The 20256-nt window shown below is 37.1% G+C and overlaps 1 protein-coding gene across 1 annotated transcript in view; it reads right to left on the bottom strand.

Annotated features, from left to right (window-relative positions):
- Nucleotides 1–20256, bottom strand: part of PDE3B (phosphodiesterase 3B) — an 82753-nt gene that overhangs the window by 11376 nt on the left and 51121 nt on the right. Inside the window, exons 2-7 of the mRNA XM_042038366.1 lie at nt 7116–7166; nt 6251–6496; nt 3655–3800; nt 1122–1228; nt 744–954; nt 104–177 (exon numbers count right to left, since the gene is read on the bottom strand). Of these exons, the coding sequence (XP_041894300.1) occupies nt 104–177; nt 744–954; nt 1122–1228; nt 3655–3800; nt 6251–6496; nt 7116–7166 (835 nt within the window). The remainder of the gene's footprint in view (nt 1–103; nt 178–743; nt 955–1121; nt 1229–3654; nt 3801–6250; nt 6497–7115; nt 7167–20256) is intronic.

Below are 20256 nucleotides of genomic sequence, written 5' to 3'. Positions count from 1 at the left end.
ATAGGAAAAAAAATATGTAGAAATAATAAAATTTTAATTTAACTGGCTTTCAAAAAAAAAGCAGCAAGTTGATATCAAGTATTTGTCTATTTCGAAATCCCACCTGATTTTCTGTCTCTGTATTCTGCAAATTCTGGTTCTGGTATTGGAACAGGCTTGAGTATCTGACGTCCACAGCTTACAGAATACATGAAAAATATTTACAACATTCAGTAACTTTCTTCTTTTGCTACTGCTGTCTTCTACTGAAAAATATCTGCAGATTACTTTTTAAAAAAAAGGCTTGTGAAGATTTCTTCAACAACTGACCTTAGTGTTTTCTCTTAAATTTGGCACACATAGATTTAGTCTGTCCTTGGATAACAATCAACCATCACCTCCCCCAGACTTAGACCTCTGAATTAATAAAGTAGAGCTCATAACTAAGAGGGTATTCAGAAACACAGACTTCAATTCCCAAGTAAGAAACCCTCCTTTTCTAAAATTCCATAGAATATTGTTCCTCTACAAAACAGCTGCTGAGAAGGATGGGCCATGGCAAAGCAGTGACATACATTCAGCATTCTTTATTCTCCCCTGGATAACAGTTACAGATTATTTTGAGATCTTATGCCTTTTTCAATCCTAGTAGGTGCACAGGTCTTGCTTTATTTTTTTGCTTTTTTTTGGTTTTGGTTTTCATTTTAATTGCATTCCTTTCAACAGATATGAAGTGACTGAAACTATAACAGAGTTTACAGTACCTGCTGCACATATAACCTACAGGTGTTTTAACTGGCTGCTGAAAATCTGGAGAGCTAGATGTGTGTCCTGGAGCCTTGTGTATATTAATGCTTGGTTTTGTGAGGAAATCAGCAGTGTCAGGGAACTCGACAGGTGACCAGTTGCTGAAAGCCCCACTGGAGACAGATCCGTGACTCGGTGACCCCACGGGGCTCAGGCCGGGAGAAGCACCTTCCAAAACAAACATTGCATGGGGTTCAGATGACAGTGAAGTTGTTGCTGTTTACCAAGACTGGATTTAAACAACAAGGGACATACTAATGTTATTTTAGTGTTGTGTTTTGATGAAAAACCCCTTGATGTACCATCTTGTTACTGTACAAATTGCGTGGTCTTACCTGCTCGTCTGGGACCCATGTGATGGGTCAGTGTCACAGAGGATGATCTTTGCTTTGGTATTGTCTGCAAGTTTGCACCAAAAGACCCATTTGAGTGAGATCCTTGGCTGAAAAGAAAAAAAACAGTAAGAATTTTTTTTATGTCTTTCCTAGTTTTTCTTCCATTTTTATTAAATAAAATCCTTTTAAAATAGGTATACTGCCCTGTGACATGTCCACCACCATTCAAGAAAGAGAGAATACTACAAAGCAGGCAAATTCAAGACCAGCTAGAAAATATGTCAATCACATGAAATAAAAACCGCTGTGTACTGACTGAAAGCAACAAAAAACTTTACACAGTCCTAAAATGACACAATAAATATACTCAGACTATGTGTGATAGGTTTTACTTTCTAACATGCTACTTTCCTTGAACATTTGAAGCAGGCTGTTTCCGAACAGATCTGAGGATTGATTACTTTGGAAACACACTGAGAACCTCACACAGCCACAGCGGTTTTCAAATAAATTTTGCATATTCAATTAATTATTTTATTTAGTATAAACTTAAAACCAAAGCTATTTTTGACATAGAATCATATTTTGCTTCAGTGGCCAAATCGTTCAACTCAATTGCTCAATTCTGCCATCTGCTGTTGCAGAGACGAAATTTCATGCCATAATTTAAAATTCTATTTGCTTTAGTGAGCAGAAATGTAATATGCAACTAAAAATAATTGCATATGCGCACTTCAACGTGAAAATAGTTAATTTAAAACTATTTCTCTTCAGGAGGGGAAAGCAGTATTTACCAAAACAGATTTAATCTTTCTTAAGCCGATTGCAAAAAAAGTCCAATACAGAAATAATACTTGATCTCCCATCACTAGTTTAAATATATGAATATGAAAAATGAGTTAAAGAATAAACATGGATTTGTTTCTGTGTATCTACACCCACTGGAGAGGGTCCAGCAGAAGCCACAAAGGGGATGAAGGGTCTGGAGCATCTCCCTTATGAGGAGAAACTGCAGGAGCTGGGCCTGTTTAGTCCAGAGAAGGCTGAAAGGGGATCTCATCAGTGCATATAAATATCTCAAAGGTGGGCTAAGAGGATGGTGCCAGATTCTCTTCAGTGGCACCCAGAAAGAGGATGAGGAGCAATGGCCATAAACCAGAACATGAGAAGTTTCACCTCAACATGAGGAAGAACTTCTTTACATTTTGAGCTAGTGTTTGAATGAGAAACCAAATCAAAAAATCTGCATACAAATAAAACAGATGCTCCCAAGAGCTGCTTTTGAACAGTAAGGAAAGTAAGGAAATCCTCTGTAAATATACATTGAGACTGCAGCAGGAGGGCTGGGCCTCAGATTGAAATCCCATGGTTGCTAAGGTTGAAGCAATTTCTCTGGTCCCTGGTTATTTCCAGAGGATACAACTGAGGAGGTTTGTCTGGACACTGGCAACCAAATCAGCATCAAAATATAATCTTTACATGATTACCAGTGCTCATATTAGAATATTCAATTGTGCTTTATACACAACCCACAATTAAGTTCTACAACGTAAAAACTTAAAGCTCATATTTTACTCAAGGAGAAGAAAAACACTGGGCCAGATTATTTAAATGGTTCACTTTAAAATTAAATATAATACTGACAAGTAAATTCTTGCATGTGTGTATATGAATTTCCATCCTCTACTAATAATTAGCAGTTATCAGCTTAACTCACATTTTCTTTTTTAAAAATGCATCTGTTATACTTTCCTTATGACCTATGTAGAACCATTTAAAGAAAAAAGACAACAAAAACCCCCAAACAAAACAAAAACAAACAAAAAACACAAAAAAAAATTAAAAAACCAAGAAAACCAATGAAAGCAGAACTCCACCCATTTTTACAGATTTCCAGAGCAAAGATATACACATTCATACATTTAATAAAATTAAATGTGCGAATTTTCACTAATATACAACTTTACACAAAAAGAAAAAAAAAACATTTATTTTAGTCCTAATTCAGAATGTTATCTCAACTCTGGAAATAAAAGCTCTCTTTGTACCATATTGATTAACAAGAAGAGAAGAGATGACTGCCTTAATCTGTTTTACAGCTTGCTTGATGACTGGAGGAACAATAAACATTGTAATACACAAAACAGTGGCTCCCAACCACAAGAAAATTGTCTCACATTTTAGTTATATATGGGTATATGGAAGTTGGCAAGTGATACATATTTTAAACAAAAAGAAGGAGGAAGTCAGTACAAGTTTAGACACTAAACTAGTTTGTTTTGCAATCATGTATGTTGGACTTTTTTTTCATTTCCTACTCAAAGGCCTACTTATTATGACAGAGCAGACTATTTAACCTCAAAATGACCTGATTTCTACTTAAGATCAACCCGAGTTACAAAGCATAGTACATAATTAACTTTTCCAGTTTATGCTGGCAGAATTTGGAGACTTAATTCACAAGACATTACCTCAAATACTTCTGCCAAGTTCCAGCACTATTATTGCCCTTAAAATGCTGTTCAGTGCTTACCTTGGTGTGTTATACTCCTGATGGGATCTCTTGCTAATGTTACTCCGTTCCCATCTAGATGATGTTGATTCTATAGGTGACAAGCCAGAAACTCCTGAAGATCGTCTCAGCTGTGGGGTTGGCAGGCTGCTCCTGCTAGTTAATCCCTGTGGAGTAATTTGGCCATGGTTAAAACCCATGGAAGTTAAAACAGACGTTAAAATCTTATTTATGGTTTGTAAGGGCTATTTATTGCTTATTTTTATAGTGAAACAGCTGACGTGGTATCTTGCCACAGGTGTGGTATCTTACTCCAGGTGGGGGTCTTCCAAGGGCAACAAGAGACAAGAGATATGAATACTCAGGGGTTTGCCTAGACAACTTTTATTTGCCTAAATTGTGAAAACTGTTCAAATCATGACTGATAATAACAGCAGCAATCCACCCATCCGGCAAGCATTCTGCTGCCATACACTAGGAGAGCTGGGGACACTCTAGGGACAGTCATGATGACAGTGGAAAGTGTTTCTCTCACAGAGCAGCCTTGTAACATTTTTTGTGACAGAATTAATTTTCTTTCTTTTTTTTTAATTTTTCTGAGTACTGGGCAGTTCATGCTTCCTAGAAACCCAAGGGAAAAGGCTAGTGTTAGATAACCAGTTATGACCAGCCCAAGGTCTGAAGCCCAGTTTCAGTTGCATTCTTTCCTTGTTTTTAATTCCTTTCCTATCAAGGAGAACAGGCAGCTCACCACTGAATCATAGAACAGCTTGTGTTGGAAGGGACCTTAAAGATCCTCTAGTTCCACCCACCCTGCTGTGGACAGGAGCACCTTTCCCTAGACCAGGTTGCTCAGAGTGCCATCCAACCTGGCCTAATATCCAATCTAACCCTGCCCTCTTTCAGTTTGAAGCCGTTCCCCCTTGTCCTGTCACTACACGCTCGTGTAAATAATCCCTCTCCACCTTTCCTGCAGTCTCCTTTCAGGTACTGGAAGACCACAATTAGGTCACCCCAAAGCCTTCTCCTTCTCCAGGCTGAACAAATCCAATTCTCTCAACCTTTCCTTGTAGGAGAGGTGCTCCATCCCTCTGATCAACTTGATGACCCCCTTAATCAACTTGAAAATTATAACTGAACAAACTTTGGAAGCCAGTCAGGGAAGAGAAATAAAGATGTACATAATCAGCAGAAAAAACACATGGAGGAGACCTTTTATATTCCAAGTCAGGGAAAGAGAGAATGGGAACCTTTCAAGAGAGCCCATTTTGAAGAAATACTTTCATATTATTTTCTTTGGAGTTTGTGCTCACTTACCTGCTTTTTGGAAGAAAAAGAAATTTTTCTCTTGCAGTAACACATAGGGGGAAATACTTGGGCTTTACTCTTAAACATACACCAAAGCCAAAAAATCATTGAATGATAGTGGCAAGCCCTAGGAAAATTTCTATACAGAAACCCCCCAAAATTTGAGGGAAAAGTTACTTTTCGGAAGGAGAAAAAGAGAATAGCTGTGAAAAAACATATCCTTTCAATCTCACATAGTCTTCATAACTCGTCTCCAGCAATGAATACTTTTCATTTCACACTATTTTGACTAGCTATAAAGAAATTTTAAAAAACAGAAGGTATACAAATCCTTAGTGGCTTTTAAAGAAATCCACAAAGAAAAACATCCTGAATGACTGTGATCCCTGTCCAACTGATTTCTGCAGGTATCCATGTGACATTCTGAAGAATTTCATACTGCAGTGATTCTGCAGGATCTTCCACCAGAGTAACCTGCAGACGCTGAGTTTTTTCCCCAAAAATATGGCTCCCAACAGACATTTCACGATCTGAATCTGGCTCCAAAATACTAAGCCAGTAAGACGATCAGTTTGGGCCAAGCCTCCCACTTCCTGGAAAGGTAAACACCTCAAGGGCATGTTCCAGAGCAGCCTCCACAATGAACAGCCTCAGGCTGTCAATACTGGGCTGGAATTACTGGCTCTGGTGCTCTGCAGCTGAGTTTCTACATTGTGATGTTTTTCCACCACATTCCTTAGTGTATCATGTAGTAACTACATTTTTGCTTTCACTTACTAACGCAGGGTAATGGAGAAGTGACTGTGGATTTTACACAAAGTAATCTGTTGAAGAGAAAAGGGAACTTTTCCTTTGACATAGCTGATTTGCTTCTGGCTGATGGCCGGTTTGCTGTCCACAAGAGCAAATTTCTTGGGGAAGAAAGGCCAATGAAAAAGCCAATCTGACAGTAATAGTTAGATAAAGAATGTGGAAGAATCAAAAGCAGCCCTGTTTGTCCCATATCATGAGACTGTAACATCTTCAGTTTATATTTGCTGTTATTTTGAGGAATGATGTTGTCAGGGTGCAGACCAGTGCTTGTACCTGTCTATCCACCAACCACTTAATTTTGCATTTTGGTACCTATCTTGATTTCATTCAATGTGTTTTCACAGCTGCTCTCTTTCAACCTTAAACATTGTCCATGGGTACTCAGTAGAGAACCTACTACGCATACAGGAGCATTCTTTCCAGATGAATTTTTCTTTATCTATTTATTTTTGTTTAATTGCAACATACACGTGAATGAAAATGAAAGCCATTTGACCTTGAGCAGCTTCCGGTCTTTTTCAGCAGGATCCTCTATTTCAGGACAGGGGAAGAAGCCAGGAAATGGTGTGAATGGGCTGGCCTTTGGCCTGCGTGCTCCTGAGAAAGCACCAATGAGACTGTTAATGCTTCGAAGGGAAGAGATCACATGTGGTGGAAGAGATGGGTCACTCAGGAGCTCTGTGAGCATGTTCCGAGCCTCGTTCAGCACTGAGAGATCAACTCCATTTCCACTGCCAGCACCCTGGAATAGATGGAAGTGTTGCAAACTATTAACATGTCAAAAGACTTCATGGTATACTTTATTTTAAATAAGGATTGCGAATTTTTAAAAATAAATTTAAAAAAATTAATGCAACATTTTTCTTTCAAAGGAAATATATACATCTAGACATTCAGACAGCAGTTTCTGCAGGTTTTTATCACACAAATAAAAAGTAATTCACAACTCAACATTAGCTTTCAGTTTATTTTTTTCTATTTAAAATCTGTTCTGAATTTTTTAATCTCTATTTATCTCAGCATTAAACTTAGTATTCTATTTATTCCAACAATATCAACAAATTTTGGCAGTCAAACTGCTGGAGCCCCTTACAGAGGTACAACTTCCACAGCCTCATCATTTTTATTAACCCTGATTCTACTGAAAGAAATTATTTAAAAATTGCCCAAAAAAAAGTGATTCGTTTTAAGTTTGCATAATTCTCTGAACAGGAACAACGAGAGCTTACTACAATGTAAGAGACAGAGGGTAAAATTAGGCAAATACAGCATCAACAGAAAACTGAAATTTGACAGTTTACAGTGAACTCTGTACTCAATCACATTTTACAAACCCCCAATTAAATTAATAATATACTGACCTGGTAATAGGGCTTGTACCATTGCTTCAAATCCCAATCCCAAAGTATCATCTGTAAAGATTAAAAAAAAAAAAAGAATTAAAAAAAGATTAATAGATGATATGCTAATGCTGAAAAACAGCAATGGCATAAATCTTGATTGTGTGGTGCAATGAGAAATGTTTCTCCCTTCATCTTTTCATATGTAATTTGGGCCATATTCTTGGTTAATGCTACCCAGCAAAAGCCCTAAAGAAGAGTTTGAAGAAATTGCATGCAACAGAGATATTGTGATGACAGAATAATACGGCCTTATTTCAATATTTTTGGATTGCTTATAAATCGTTTAACATACACACTCCATTTGGTGGTGACAGTGCTTTCCTGCTCCTATTCACCTCAACTTACAAAAGCAAATCTAGCCTAAAACCTCAAAAATATTTTTTTCTTTCCAGAATCATTCAAACAGTAGCAATTTTTTGTAAATACAGTGCAGAAAGCATTACATTAAATAATGTACTTTTAAAGGGGGCAAAAATCTCTCCAATATCTTAGGTTAAAAATTGGTATTTTAAAAAACATTTTCTTGCAGGAGGTTTTGTTAGGCTTTGCTTGAACATGGCTACAAAGCTCCATGTTCTGAATAACCTCACTAAACCCACCAAACCCACAAGAGAACGTCAGCAACACAATTTGAAGATGCTATCAGCTTCAAGTACGTCAACAGCACTCACTTAATTTGTCTTCTATACTGACAAAAAATGAAAACAACATACAAGAAATGAAATTCAGATGTCTGTTCTGTTTCAAAAGTTTTCAGTCTTCATGACTTCTAGACAGATTCTAACTATTCTCTGATAAATTAATTCATTTGCAAAATGCGTACTCACAAATTAAACATAGCTTTTCACTCTTTTGCGTAGCTACAGAGCACAAATAACATGCCAATACCCCGCTTGGTAGTTCATATCTTGCAATCCTGGAAGCTCTTCTGCTTATTTTTACGGGTGAGATCTAGGTATGTTTTTGTTCCTCTGGGACTAACAGCTCTTCCATGGAGAAAACACAATGTTCCAGTCTGGAGCTTGTCCAGAAGAAGGTGCAGAAAGTGTCGAAAAAGAAACACAGGTGGGGACGTGTCAGCAGTGCCCAGGCAAGGGAGGCACTTAAAGGCTTTTTTTCTCTTCAGTTATCTTCACAGAGATACCACTAAACTACGCTTAAAGTTAGTAGTTATGACATCCACTTCTAGGAAAACTGAAGAGATTTACCTCGAAGCATGTGCTTGGACTGGGAGTAAGTTGTGCTCTGTCAAAAAATCATACTGGGTGATACTGAGTAAAGCAAGCAGATCAAAATTAAGAATTTAAGTATTTGAGAGTTTGGGGTTTTTTCTAAGTGACTAATCTAGCTACCATGTCTTTTTGTTTTGTTTTTTTTTACTGTCTGTCACTGACAAACAGTAAGACAATGACCAACATTCTCTGGCCATACCCATTTTGCCACGATGCATTTGGTTTTAGCAACATCTTGTCAGACTGGGGTGGTTTTTCATTTGTTTGTTTAAGTGGTTTTTTTTTTAAATTTTCTTCATTGTGAGGTTTCTCTTTCTAAATTGACATTTCTGTACTGCATTGAACATCAGTAGATCTTTTGGTTTCATTCTGTCCTCGCACACAGAGACTGCATTAATCTGCTTCATTAACTTTTGACTCAATCAGCACCAAAGATCAGCTGTCCACATGGGTTTTGTTAGTTGTGTTAGTAACCTTTGATACTAATGGGCCACTGAGTTGCGTCAGCTCGCTCGCAATCTTGCAGCCTCCATTAGGGGACAGAAAAGAGGTTTCCCTCTTGGACTATTTTATTTTTCTTTTAAATATGTGGTATGTTAGCTAATTTTATTTATTTGTTGCAAACGAGCTCATAATAATAATTTAAAAAACATAACAAACGAACAAAAAACCAAACCAATAAACTTCTTGCTAACTCCAGAAAATTTCTGTACCAAACATTTTACTGCAACTCCTTTATTCATCCTTTAAGCCACATGTACATGTACATATGCTCACATAAGCTACAATTTCGGGGGTCCACCTTTGTGACTAAAGAGGTTGAAAACCTTCCTTTTGGTTTTAGTCCCACTATGGTAAATAGATAGGCTCTTGTGACCCATGCTCACCCAGTATACAAAAGGCAGAAAAATCTTCCAATCTACTTTCAATGCAAATAATGGTTTGATATTTTAAATGGCAGGGCATAATTTTATGCAGTTTTACTTAAATGAAAAATTTCACAGCTTGGATTCATCACTGAAAATTTTCTGTTGTCATTTAAACCAGAAGATTTAAGCTTCTCCACTGATACCAATTTTACAGCAAAGACACTAAAACAGTTTTGAAATAAACAGAACTTCAGTTTACATGTACTTTGCTATCAGATTTTTCTTAATTCATGATATATCACCATTAATTAGAAGCCATATCTCCTGAGAGAAGACAGAGCAGTATATCAACACAGCTAGCAGGCTACCACGGTCTGTCACATTTTCAGGGGTCACTCCGTGTGCCACACATCAAAGTAATTAAAATGAACTGATGAGAATTATAGGTATAAAGTAGCAATCTCTTCTGCTAGGCACAACTGGAAAAAAGTGCAAATCTCTAAACAATGAATATTTTTCCACGGTAAATCCGACTTGGTACATCCCTACACTGAGCAAATCCTTGCAGGTCAGTAGTGAAAGGAGGGTTACCTTTCCTTAGGTGCTGAGAACGCACCACAAGGTGGCACTCAAAATCCAGAAAGCCTCCCCCACAAAAAACAATTTCGGGAGAAAGGAGCAGAAAGCAGCAGAATATTCCTTAATATACCTTCTGCAGAATTGACAGGGTTTGAAAGACAAGGAGGGTGACTATTTTAAAGGTTAACAGCTGATAAATTCTATTTCTCTGTTTAAAGAATAATTTTCTCCTTAGCACTAAGGAAATTGTACTTTGTCTCACTACCTACCAGACTTAGTTTAAGTAGCCTAACCCCATGCCTTGGAAGCTAAATCTGGAATACTAAACAAGCAGCATTTCTGGCATTATTTTTTGTTGAGAGCTTAGCAGTTGAAGCTTTTTTTCATTACTGTACATCAACAAAAGTTACAAATATCACATTGATATTACAACAGGAGTGAAAAGACACCATTTATTTTGACCTACTGTGAACAGACCAAGAGACCTTAAAATAGGTCTTTTGCAGAGGCTCAGCAATTTCTGATTTTGCAACCATGAGACTTGTTGCAGAAAGATCTGTAATCTGTAATACTAAGATTTTGTAATCCATTGCACATAACGTTCTTCCCTCACCTCCTCCATCAAGAAACACCTTATCTAGGATGGACTTGAGTCATAAAAGTTCCAAGCTGCAGCTTAGACCTCTGCTTAGTAATTCACACACTTGGGCTTTGAGCATCCATTGTCAGTGGCAACATCACAGCAATCGCACGTTTGGGAGCTCCTCTGAAAATCAAACTGCAGTGGGCTCTAATGTTGCAGATGAACTTCTGAAAGGTAAGAAGTCTATAGCCATTCCCACCAGAAATATGCATAGGAAATTGCCAGTCAGCTTGGAGGAGAAGTTCTCATATCAGCCTGAGTCCAACCGCAGAGTTTTCCCAGCTTATCCAGAGAGCCATGAACACACTCTCCCGGTTTTGTATCACTGATACAAGCTGATCAGGCGTTTGAAGGACAGCTTCAGTAGAAAATAGCTTCAAATAGAAAAAAACTAACCAAGAAAAAACCCACACATGCACCATGCCTTGTTCTTTAACAGTCGGGGACTGTATTACTTTTAACTGTAATAACTGAATCTATTTAGCCTCTGAAATAAATTTCAGTCGGTTAAAAGACAAGCCAGCTTACAAAACCCCTTTAAGTACAAGTGACCTTTCCCAATTTGGCCATCATCAGCCAGCATAGGTCAAACTGAAACTTGTCACTCAAAACAGCCTAAGAGTGTCAAGAGAAGGAATTTGCGTCACTGAAAATAAGGGTTTTTTTAAAGGCTAAAAAAGTTGTTAAAGCTCAACAAATTCTGCCCAAAGTTGCTGTTCTGAAGAATTAACACTGTATTCAGTACTATGGGTGTTCAGTCAAATCTCAGGAGATCTTAAATACTTCTCACTTAGTGGATATATGGAGAAAAATTGACAGCAGGCATCAGGCTTATGTTTCCTCAAAGAATAAAAGCAATATTTCCATATAATTCAGAGGAGTTGCCCTGCTATTTGAACACCAGAATAAAAACCTAACCATCACCAAAGCTTAAGGACGGCACTTTTGGCAAAACACACATTGTTAGCAACATCAGAAGCACGTAAAAAAATACATGAGGTAACAGTAACCGAGGCCTTTCCTAGTACAGCTTATAGCTCCAACAGCAGCAGGAACGTGGCAACGTTACTTTTCACAAAGTAAAAGGCAGTAAGTGCTCCTCTGAGAAGTGCATGGTCTAAATAAACTAAAAACAGATGAGGAATGGGAGAAGACAGTCAAGGCAAATCAGCAGGGCTTCAGGGGGGTTGGTTTTGTTTTTAATTACTTTTCCATTGAAAAGGTTATCTTTCCTATCTCAGCGCACCCAGCGGTTCCAGGGCCTGGAATAGAGGTGTCTTTCAGAAGAGTTGATGCCATGGAGGGTGGAGGTTTTTTAGAACTTCTTTATACAAATACCACAACTCCATTTGTCTAAAGTTATGTTTGAGGAGTTATTTTCAACTTCCAAAGGCTTAAGCATGACAAAAGATTATGGATTTTACTTTTGTCAAGATATAAACCACTGAAATTACTATAAAAGTACACTAAGCATTTCTAAACATTTTTTTTTTTAAATGCTAATGTTGAACTCAAAGTATATTTTACTAGGTAACTGCAGTGATGTTTTCCTAATAATTTAACTTATAAAATACGAAATCATATTAGCTTAGTTACTCCAGAATTATTTGTTTGTGAACAGTTGTACTAAGAAAAACACTAATGCTTATACAGAGATTTAAAATACACAGCTACAAAAAAAAAAAAATATTGCAGAGCTTAGAAATCTAAAAATCAATTTTAAAAGTCAAATATAACCAACACTATTCTCCATGCCCCAAGCTGAGATGTGCACACTGTCTAAGGCCACACACAATGTTAACATTTGTAACATTGCCGTATGATTCCCTGAACATAAAATAGGATTTCGTTTCACTGATGATACTTTTTAGGAGATTCAATGTGTGCTTTAATGCTTGTAAAGAAAAGAAAACTTGTCCTATTTGAGGACATCCATTCCATTCCATGCTCCAAAATTTTAATGGAGAAAAATGAGCACAAAATTGAGTTTCTACTTCTGACTGAGGCTTTCATTGATCAAATATAAAGGATTCCTAGTTGCCAGTAGCATCTGTTTGACACCATTAGGCATTAGCTCCGTAAATAAGTATTTCCATAGCAACGAAGCATAGAATTAACTAAACAATGAAACCAACACCATAGCAACTTGATTCAGAAATCAACTCCTCGAAAAATCACCTCACTCAAAAGCCAAATTCTACAACTAGATGAGAAACAAATTTATTGTAAAATATGAGAAAGGTTGCAGTCCATACCCATTTCTTTTCATGACTGCCTTTCAAACAGGATTTATCCATTGCTTTTATTTCTAGATTAGTCTTTTGTAGCAGCTTACAATCAATTACCATGTTTTATCTATGTAATTTAATAACACAAAAAAAAACCCCCACAGCAGTATACAACCTAGAAGTCCTGGAGGTCTTATTTATTATTAGAGGTCTTTTCCCTCTCTGTAGAACAGGTAGATGTTGAAAAACAGTATGTTATGAAGTAGTTAAGTTGTATTCAGCATGAACTAAAGGTGATGCAACCAAATAATGACTCTCAAAGTAGAGGCAGCATTATTTAGATAACAAAGACAACGTTCTGTTGTGAAATCTTGCAGGCCAAAACAGCAGCCACTTGAGTAGATTGTTGTGATCAAGACAAAATACAGCCCTCAGCAGGATACTCTGGGCATTAAGAATCATGATGGTTTTTCTCCACTCCCTAAACCTTCCCATGAAAATAAATGGAAGAGGGGAAAAAACTAGGGTATTTTTGGAACCCTAATACTTATCACTTCCTGACTCTATACACAATTTATTTATCCAAGGTTGTAAAATGGCCAATGGGTTGTGAAGTCTGCAGATAGCCACAATCTTTGAACAGAAGCTGTGTGTGCTTTCATGGTTCTGAGGTTTGGACACACATCCTGACGGAAACAGTCATATCCCCTATCCAACGACTCAGTTGTTGACTCTGCTGCACTCTTTCATGAAAGACATTACTTTTGCTCTTTTAAGAGCCCTAAAATCTTCCTTCAGTGAAAAGATATTTGCTTCTTCTTAATTGCTTTAATTAACACTCTTCTATACACTAAATAGCACCTGCAATCTATTTGGCTGGACACGTAAGAACAACACTGGAACATGCAGGTGTCTCCCTACTATAACGTTTCCACCAGACTCCACAGTATCCTGATCCTCCCCACAAATACAAATCTTTGACAAGAGCTGCGCCTAGGTAAACTTTAATAAGTCCCTTTAGAGTTTTCACAAGCTTCATTACTATTTTCAGTAACTTTGCCCTCAGCACAGATACAAAAACAGAGCAAAAATGCCCCACTGTACGCTAAAGCTTCAAAGAAGCCTGCAGCAAGCTTATTCTTACAGCTAATGCTACTCCCTGCAAGCAGAAAAATACTTTTTTGTTTGGCTGGGGTTTTGTTTCTTTTTTTACATGTTTGTTTCATTTGGTTGTTTTTAAAAAGACATGCTACTTCTGCTTTTGTACCCAGGAGTACCAGCAGGACAGCTTCTACTTTGTCTGCTGTAGAAAGTTCTCCATTCTTGTCTGTTTTATTTGATCTGATCTTCTTTTTATATATATTTTTTAAGATCTTTTAATGTTTCAAAAAGGTTCTAAAAGGTAGAAAGTAGAGGGGTTTTTTCTTATTATGTAGGTAATGAAAAAAAAACTGTCTAAAACCACACTTAGGTCATTTCCTGTTCCTTCTAGGTTTTGTCAGACTTGCACGTCAGAGTAAAGGCCAACCAGTAATTTATGGCAACTGGGGGAGGGAGGGCAGACAGGAAAAAAAAAAAGCCTGCTATGTGCAGATCCTTTAATTGCCCATTATAAGCATTTTCCTTTGGAGCATGTGGTTCTAATCACCATCAAAGGAAAGCAATAGTGCTAGGTGGATTAGTGCTCTGCTCCGGTGCAGTTGCTTCGGTGTTCTGGCATTCTGCACCACTTTTACTGTCATCCAAAAACCCAAAGCCGTTCTTTTTAAAGCGGTGTTTATTTTACAAAAAGCAAGATCGAGAAATTGCTCCCCAAACATCCTTTTCCCATTTACCTATTGGCATTATTTTACAATTATACACAGTAAAAGCCTTTACTGCTGTGTTGACACACTGTTAATGCATCATGTTGGAACAGACAGAGGGAACAACCTTATATTTTATCTTCCTTCAATAGAAGGATGTGCCAAAATCTTATGCCGAAATATTTTACTGTATGCTGGTGTATTCTTAATGCAGTAACTAAAAACACTTAGAGATGAACCAATTTCTTCCTCTTATGACTTACATTTTTCAATCAATTGGTGTTTTTCCACCTATTACCCTGGAAATATAGGTATGAATCTAGGATTTTTTTCTTTTCAGCAAAGAGAAAATATGCCATATGTACACAAGTGTTCCTACAGAATTGAGCTCAAAAAAGGGGGATACTGAATTTTTCACACAGAGTTTTGTCCCAAATTTTTCTTTAAAATAGCATATATATGTATAAAAATGCTTATATTTTCCTCTCTCCCCACTCCCTCTCTAAATCAAGAAGCGTAAAATTAAACCGTACAACTCTCTTAGTCAAAAATTACCATGAATCTGAGAATGGTTAGCATCAAATTAATTAGACCAAATGATCATCTAGTCCAGTATCTTGCCATTAGCAACAGCAGCCACTTCAAGATAAGGATATTCTCAAGTAAACAGCAACACAGCCCAAGAAGCTACATGGTAAGCATATATTACATGTGTAGTACAAAAGTCTGTGGATTTTTCACCTTTGCATTTCTCTGATAGTCTTTCTCAGACCTAACATTATATTCTGACAGATCCAACATCACACACAAAGGCATTTCTCAAGTTAAATGCAGATTTTGCAAAGTTCCCTTTCATTCTGGGTCTGTCACCGTCAAAGTTGTACAGTGAGGAAGCAAACAACCACCAGAACTTTCATGCAGTTCACCCACTGAACAATTGGTTTTTGCAAAAGCTTCAAGTTGTTCTCCAGCTGATTTCAGGCACAAAACAAATTTTTTCAGACTATGAGGCTGCATTTTCATATCCCTCAGGCTACTTCAGAGACACAGCACCTTCAGCATAACAAACCCTCTAAATCACTGAACACCAACACTTGTCATTTGATTGTGTTAGTTGTCATCTTAGGGGTTTTATTTACAAAAATTGCCACAGGGTACAAGCTTTACGCAAATGGGTGTTTTTTCTTTCAATTACCTGATGGTGACCCAAAAAGAAATATTACAGAGTTAGAGAAGTAAGCTGAAAGAAGCTGGTCAAGACACCAAAGAAGATATTATGTCATAAAGGAAAGCAAATATTGCTGCAGTGCTTTGGTTGGAAGTTATACACTGGGACTGAACTGACTCCATCCTCAGTTGCTCAAGCTAAAGACTTAAAAGCAATAATTTAAAAACAGATGAGAATATAATTATGAGGCTGATTACAAGAGCAAATATGTTAGTGAAAGTTAAATCAGTATTAAGAAAAATTATCTTAATGGACAAGTTTCTGGTTGAAGTGCCAGGAAATACAAGATGAAATCTCTTAGGGGGAGAAAAATATTGAAACTCTGAAGAATGTAATACAGATTGCTCTCAGAAAGAGAGGGGAATGCAAATTGCTGCATTCTACAGAAAGTGCCAATTTACTTTGCTCTAATGTATTCATGGTAAGTACTACTTTAGTTGGCAGCTTTGTAAGCAGCTGAGAAAAGAATCAAATGACAGAAGATTTGAAAGAAAGCAATTTTTTTTTTTCCCCACATAGTGACATTGTGATGCAGCTCTAAACAAAAAATAAACAACAATGATGCCTTCCCACTCGTTGCATTAGGTGATGACTAACTTCAAATTACTTGGGAAGATCTGCTTTGTGCCCAAAATGCAAGTCTTGCATAGATATATTTTTATCTTGCATGTGCAAAGTGAACAAAAGAATTACCACCAGCAGTGTGGGAGGATCACAAACATCATTGCACCTTGCTTTGTGATCAATTCATCTTTCTAGGAAGAAAATATGCAGTCAGACCCCTCTGGTAGTGGTTACCATTTACTAATCTGGTGAAAGCTTTCTCTGTGAAAAGACTGAGGGATGAACGGGTTCAGATTTCAGCTAAAAGAGGGAAAAAGAATCCCAACCAGCCTCAAACTCCAGAAGACATTGTGAAATACTGTGGGTTTAATAAGGTTTAGTAGCACATCCTTCTCAATGTGATCCCCTTTACGTAGGTGTAAACTGAATTTCACATCCTGCTAATGTGGTAACTAAAGGTGAACTTCCAGGAAAGAAAACTCATCTCTGTCTCACATTCAATGTCTCCTAAACCAGAGGTTCTTTTCTTCACTGGCTTTTTATATATTATGTTCCATTCTGCTGTTCTATCACAGGACTCTCACACACTTGAAGACATAACTGTACGACCTATTACCCACAAAGGTAGTGGAAAATTGCATCCAAAAGCCTATTTCCATTCCACTGTTTTGGTTTACTCTGTAAGCTACTTTGCTACCATATTTGTAGGGCACAACTACCGTTACCTACAGCATTCTTATTGCAAAGGTTTCTAAATACCAAAGCCTAGCACAAAAAAAAATAGTGAAAAATACTGATGCCAACATGTTGCCTAGTTTTGTTTCTATAAGTTTTCCTACAATTTTGATGAGTGAAATCCTAACCCCACCTCCCTTCCATTAAAAGAAACTTTCCTTTAAAAAATCAAACCTTTGTTTCTATGACAGATTTTACTTACGATTTTGATGACTAAAATCATTACCCAAACCTCCCACCCCCCTCCAAAAAAATAAATATCTTCTAAATACCCAGACTCAACAAAATCTTTTATTTTTTTTCTTTTATTTTGGTAGCATGACTCAGATGGAGAACTAATATTAAAGAAGGAGGTCAAGATGGGTCAAGTGTCTTCCAGTGACTGTAAGATAATAACGATAGCTTGCCAGTTTTTTCTATGCAAGCAGAAAGGCATTGGAATCTTCTTTTAAACTACAAGACATTTTTAGCAAAATCATCACAACAGTGAAAGTTACATAAACATCTACAGAGAACAACACTGGCAGTGAGAATATAATTTGCCATTTGGGACAAGTATTACTTACAATAAAGTTACAGTGTAGCACGCCCAATAAATCCATAAGATTTTATAAATGCATGCAAAGGAACTTTTCCTTGGGGAACAACACTAATTTTTTCATTTCTCAGCCTTTTTCTATCAACGTTTTATGTGTTTGCTATGAAATCTCTTTCAGACTGTGTTTTCAAATGTTTTTTTCAGCTACTAATAAGATGAACCTAAAAAAAAAACCCCTACACTCATCTGTGACTAATTCTATGTTCTTATCAACAAATTCAGCTCTCAACTAGCATCTCATAGAGCTTGCATATGTTTTGATTTATTTTCTCTAGAGCAGAAAAGGGGAAAATACCAAGAATTTGAACCATAGAAAAACAATGGGATGCCAAGACTCTCAGCAATATCTGACTAGAAAAATACTGTCCCAGAGAGAAAATCAGGCAAGTTTTGACAAAACCTATCAGACCACTATAATTGGCTATTCCATTAAAAAAAATTTTTAAATCCCCAAAACCTCATAATCTTTATTAAAAAGGAAAATATTTATATAGCTTGGGGGTTTTAAACTGAACGCTATGTACCTCATGCTTTAAAAACAAACATTTTTTCCATTTCAGGAATTATAATTTCATTCTAAAATTAATACATATAAAAATATCTTCTGCAGCATTTCATTATTAAATTTAAACTGATATGAAGTAATTAGAATTTTTTGTCTATTTGAGTATTTTTAACATATCAGTTAACTTATGATGTCCAAAATGTGTATATTAATCAAATACTTTTGCAAAGCACATACAAATTAAAGTAGGAGAATGTCTGGACAAAACAAACAATCAGGTATTTAGTCATTCATGTAAAATAAGATTTTATTCTAGTAACCCTGTACATTGTGTTAAAACCAATCACAAACTATGTCTTGTATCATAGGACCAGAAAATGGCAGCTACACCATCAGCTTCTAAAAGGATCCAGAAAAATGTGAGGAAAATGTCAGACAAAATGGACAGAAATTGGGGGGGATGAAATAGGGGCAGGACCCTACAAAATTAATTTACAGCTGCACTATGTAAATGTAATATTGACAAAAATCAGTAGGGTTTTCTACACCAATACCATGCCAAACAAGTCTACTTGAAACAGACTTTTGAAACAGACTGCACTTATCAATAAAAGCGGACCAGTCAGTGAGTGTGCTTTGATTTAAAAAAAACAGACACAAACAAAACACAATGAACAACTTTGACATGGTCTCCCATTAATGGTCCCAAAGAAATCACATTTACATGGGAAGAAAGGAATGGCTCTTCTCAGGATTAGAAATTTGTTAAAACATAAAAAGTAAAGAATGAGAGTAGAATGTTCACAGAAAAGAAAAAAAATTGCCAATAGAGACTTCCTCAAAGATTCAAGCTGGGATCTATCCTAATCACCCCTCTCAAAGTGAATTGAAACAGCAGTAGATGTCTGAAGTGTCAACATGCACAGATGACACAAAATTCCCGAGTATAGTCAAAAATAGAGTTGATTGTGGAAAGGAATCAATAGGCCCTAATCTAGTGATTAAATAGGAATAACACATTGCTGGAATTCTGCACTAATGAGTAAACGCTGAGAACAAAAATAAATTTTAAACTATTTGTGTGGAACGCCAGGCTTATATTACACCAATAGCAACCAGGAAAGAGATCTTGGAGTCATTTGCACCAGCCCCATTCTCAAAGATGTTAAATGAAATATTAGAAAAGGAATGTCAGACAATACAGACAAAACAGCGTCACTGCATAGATCCGAGCAACACCCACAGTCCAAGCTGCAGAGAGACAGAAGTATTGAAGAAATAGAAAAGGGCAGGCTAATGAGAGAAATCAAAGGGATGGAGCAGTTTCTACTATGAGGAGCTGCACAGACTGCGAGACTGGGATCCCTCAAGCGTGAGGAAAACAGAGGGATTACTGCAATGCTCTGTAGTTATAAGTGTCATGGAATGGTTGGTCCGCGCTGTTCACAAGCACAAGAATGGGGGCCCATGTAATTAGACCATCTGGCAGCAGGCTTAAAACAAGCCTAAGGAGGTCTTTCTCACACACGACATAAATAAATTATTGAAGTAATTCCTGCTGGTTTTTACAGAAAAAAATGTAACCAAAGATGTTCAAAAACTTCACATAGACTCATCAATCCATGGCTACTCACCACAGCCCAGATGTGTCCTCCAGCTAAGGATGGCCCAAACTGTGATTTGACAAAACATGGCAGAGAGCCCCACATGGGAAAGAACCCACTTCTGAAAGAAATGCCACTGCTGATAATTGCTCAAGATAAAAGCCTGAGATGAGGAGGCCAGTTTGGTATTATCTCAAATCAATGTAAAAAAGTAATTATAAAAATGGGTCCATCTTAGCAGTCCTCCTAGTTGCATGAAACTGTACTGTCCTTTATATCCTTGGGGAGTTTCCTACTGAGGCCTGATTACAGAATTGCTCCTCTCATCCACCTCTGTCTGAATTATAGATCTCCAAACTCTTTCTGTAAATCTCACAGAATAGTTCAGGTTGGAAGGGACCTCTGGAGATCATCCAGTCCAACCACACAGGAACACATCAGTGGGGTTTGAATGTCCCCAGAGAAGGAGATTCCATGGTCCCCCCGGGCAGCTGTTCCAGTGCTCTGCC

The sequence above is a fragment of the Corvus kubaryi genome, unplaced genomic scaffold (genome assembly GCF_017639235.1).
Source record: "Corvus kubaryi isolate FWS band 111438036 unplaced genomic scaffold, C.kubaryi_AGA036_p1.0 37392, whole genome shotgun sequence".
NCBI classification, from domain to species: domain Eukaryota; kingdom Metazoa; phylum Chordata; class Aves; order Passeriformes; family Corvidae; genus Corvus; species Corvus kubaryi.
The sequence above is the reverse complement of the archived record's forward strand: the minus strand, read 5'-3'. Positions and strand labels throughout refer to the sequence as shown.